Source organism: Fulmarus glacialis, unplaced genomic scaffold (genome assembly GCF_000690835.1).
Source record: "Fulmarus glacialis isolate BGI_N327 unplaced genomic scaffold, ASM69083v1 scaffold20882, whole genome shotgun sequence".
NCBI classification, from domain to species: Eukaryota; Metazoa; Chordata; class Aves; order Procellariiformes; family Procellariidae; genus Fulmarus; species Fulmarus glacialis.
In genome coordinates this window covers 4,165-7,736 of record NW_009197450.1, presented here as the reverse complement: position 1 = coordinate 7,736, position 3,572 = coordinate 4,165, and the positions used below count along the sequence as shown (strand labels likewise).

At 57.1% G+C, this 3,572-nt stretch overlaps 1 protein-coding gene across 1 annotated transcript in view; it reads right to left on the bottom strand.

Moving 5' to 3' along the window:
- Nucleotides 1-2,087: 2,087 nt before the first annotated feature.
- The window catches only part of SLC29A4 (solute carrier family 29 (equilibrative nucleoside transporter), member 4), a 4,110-nt gene continuing 2,625 nt past the window's right edge, over nt 2,088-3,572 (bottom strand). The window contains exons 7-11 of the mRNA XM_009572550.1: nt 3,463-3,572; nt 3,238-3,373; nt 2,830-3,017; nt 2,306-2,546; nt 2,088-2,230 (exon numbers count right to left, since the gene is read on the bottom strand). The exon at nt 3,463-3,572 is cut by the window's right edge and continues 26 nt beyond it. Coding sequence (XP_009570845.1) covers nt 2,088-2,230; nt 2,306-2,546; nt 2,830-3,017; nt 3,238-3,373; nt 3,463-3,572 — 818 coding nt within the window. The remainder of the gene's footprint in view (nt 2,231-2,305; nt 2,547-2,829; nt 3,018-3,237; nt 3,374-3,462) is intronic.

Genomic DNA, 3,572 nt, shown 5'->3' with positions numbered 1-3,572 from the left:
AAAAGAAAAAAAAAGAACGACAGAAATGAACACAGTCTGACGTTTAGAATATTATTTTTTATTTCCTGTTGGATTGTGATTGTAAATGATCTGGGAACAGGCACACCCCCGACGCTCAAAGTGTACTGTACTTCTAGAAGCAAATTGTGTGAGCATATTTTAAAGAGCGAGAGAGAGCGCGCGAGAGAGATTTTATGCTAATGTTAAATAGAAAGCACTTAAAACCCACTGCCTTCTATGGAACACAAGGATATTTCAGACAATCGAGAGGAAAGGAGAGCCAGGTTTTTGTCTTTTTTTTTTTGTCTTTTTTTTTGTTTTGTTTTGTTTATGTTTTGTTTAAAACAATTTTTTTGGCATTCTGTTTGTTGGAAAACTCCGTGTGATCTTTTTTCATAAAAAAAAAAAAAATTAATTGAAAAAAAGCAACCCAATGACGCATCTTTCTTTGTCTCGCTTGTCCTGACTGCGGGTTTTTTCTCCCTTTGGTGGCAATGGTCGCTTTTCGGCTCAGCCCCTGTCCGTCTGACAGTCCCCCCGTGGGGTGGCACCGATGGATGGGATGGGACCCCAGAGTGGAGGTCTCTGCTCGCTGGGGCCCATGGAGCAGGAGGTGCGAGTTCTTCCCCGGCAGCCCCGGTCACGGCGACTCCCGTACCCCGAGCCCTGCAGGGACGATGTGTTGAGGCCGAAACGCTGGATTTGGTCTTTTTTGTGTGAGCTGCACTTCAACCAGGCAGGGCCTTGGCAAGGCGAGACCTTCCGGTGCTGGTGGGGCTGGGTCGGGGGTGCCAAGCCTGGCACTCGCTGCCTGCTGCTCCCACCGCCTCCAGCCCTTGGGCTTGGCTTCCTTGGGAGGTGGCACCCACCGACTCCTGGCACAACGAGGTGCAGCCGGTCCCACAAAGCGGCAGCCTCTGGTGTTGGCACCTTCTCCAGATGGTTTCTGCTCTGCTCAGCCCTTTCCCTCTCCCGCTTGCTGCCCGCAAAGATGGTGTACTTCAGCAGCAGTTTGCAGGCTGGCAGGGGTTCCATGGGACCCAGTGACAAATCCAGCTGCCCCAGGTGACAGAGGCAACCCTAGAGATGGGGAGCAGCACAAGGGGCACCCCAAAACTCCACAGGACAGGCAACAGGCATCACCCTGTCTGTGTTTGCCAGCCCAGCCTGTCACCAGCAGCCGAGTGCCTGCAGTGCCGTGCCAGTGCCAGTGGCACAGCTAACGACCAGGCATCGTTGCGAAGACATTTAATCTGATGTCAGCTTCATTTATGTCCCTTGCAATAAATCCTGAAGCTCAGCAGTGGCCTGCGGGTGGCATCCACAGCGCTGTGGCCTCAAGACCCTTCCTCAGGATGTCAGGATCCCCCCCTTTGCCCTGTTGCAGCCCGGGAGAGGGAGGTGATGGAGCAGACCCACAGCGTGGGGTGGTGGGGGCCAAGACCCTGCGTCTTTTGCAGTTGGGGAGGGCAAAAAAAAGACACAGCCAAAAAAAAAAGAATTTTTTTTTTTTCCAGCCAGCAGAAGTGAATTGGGTCTTTTACACAGCGATTGGTGTATTTGGGGAGGGATCGTGATTTCAAGCCATTCTTGATGAAAATCTGCAGCACTGTAATGAAAGCCGAGACCCGCCTTCCCAGTCTCACCGGGGTCTGAAGGAGCATTTCCTTCCTCTCCTGCTCCTCTTCCTCACCAGCCCTCCATCACCCTCCTCCCCAGCGCTGGTCCTATTCCCTTTGGAATTTGGCAGTATTTTCTTCCTCCTGGCAATGGCTTGGCTCAAAAAGGAGAAGACCCGCCCTGTCCCCACCAGAGAGCTGCACATCGCTGATGGGGAGCCCCCCAAGAGCAACGGGACCGTCCCCTGGGGTTGGGGGAATGTCACCCCAAGAAGTGGCCGTGGCTGGTCAGCACGGGCTGTTTTGGGATGCCACGGCCCCATGCCAACGGGGTGCTGGTCCCTGTCCGTCCTGGGGCTACTTTCTGGCTCCAGGCTTCCTCCCTGAGGAGGAATATGGGCAAGCGGGGCGGTGGGGACGATGGTGGGAAACAGGTCCCATCTTGTCCCCGTCGCCCCGCCCCAGGGCTCAGTACCCCGACGTAAAGGAGCCGTTGGAGGTTTCGGTGTAGAAACAGGTACTGTGGGATGTACTGGTGAGGCTGTAGGCAAAATAGGCCACAGCCGAGCCCAGCGTTAAGCCCGTCATGTAGGACACGGTCATGGTGTTCCCTGCAGGAAGGGACATGGGGGTGTCAGGATGCTCTGGCCACCCCGTTTGGAGTCCCCAGGAGGGCTTGGTCCTACCTGCCAGCTCCCGCTGCTCGGGGCTCACTTTCCCGGCGGCCAGGATCATGGGGACGCTGCCAAAGTAGCCATTGGTGATGCCCATGAGGAGAGAGAAGATGCAGGGCCAGGCAGGGTGGCCGAAGGTGGGCGTCCCGTTGGGGTAGACGCACATGATGAAGAGGGGGATGAAGACCACGCGGAGGCAGGAGTAGACGAGGAGGTGGGTCCCTCTCCAGTCGTAGGGCAGGGCAGCCAGGATCTGCAGCGAGGGGCAGAGACCACGCTGTGGGGGCTGAGGAGGCTGGGGAGGGCAACATGGTGCCCAAAATGGGGCAGCAAGGAGAAGATGAGATGGTGGCAAGACCATCTGCTGCAGGAGCCCAACCTCCGCCATGCTGGTGAGCAACCTCACACTAGTTAGATACCCATGGGGTGGAGATGACCCTTGGTGGAGCCAAGCGGCTTTGAAAGAGGACACAAAAAAGAGGCACGGTGGAAGGGACGCATCCGCCCCACCGCATTGGAGTTGGCCTCTCTCCTACCTTGCCAACGAAGTCAGAGAGGTTGAAGATGGCCATGATGAGGATGGGGAGCCATTCCCCCAGCGTGCAGTTGTGGATCTCTGACTCCAGCCCAGGAAAGAGGCACAGCGTGATGAAGTAGGTCATGGCGATGGAGAGCATGTAAGCCCAGATGAGCCGGGACACGACGTAGCGGTGGAGCAGCATGTCTGGCAGGTACGGGCAGCACGGCTCAGCCAGAACCCACAGCCCTACCCTTGCAGAGCCTGAAAGTCTTGCCTGCACCCAAGAGTGGCTTCCAAAGACGTGATTGCCCCATGGTTTTGGGTGCATTGAGAAGGGATGACCCTTCCCCAAAGACCTAGGCCACTGATGGCTCCTTCTGCCCCACAAAATTGGCTCGCCCCCTCCCCTGAGCCCACCACCCACCTCTGAAGCTGGGCCAGCTCCTCTTGATTTTGGGCCGAGGGACATCAAAGCGCATGTAGGTGCCGCTGCCGGCCAGCTCAGCTTCGGGGCCTGGGCTGCCCCGGGGGGAGCTTGGCTGCCCCTGCGGCCGGTTCTCCTGTGTGGGAGAGAGAGGGGACACCAGTGCTGAGCTCCAGTGGGGAGAGAGACTCCAGGGGGCATCAAGGAAACCCGCCCTTGGCTTACAAATCGGACGTCCTCAGTGGTGACATCGTGATGGACACGGTAGCCCATCCCATGGTCACCAGCCCCCCGGGGCTCGGGGACACCCTTGAGGGAGCAGGTGGTGTAGTAGC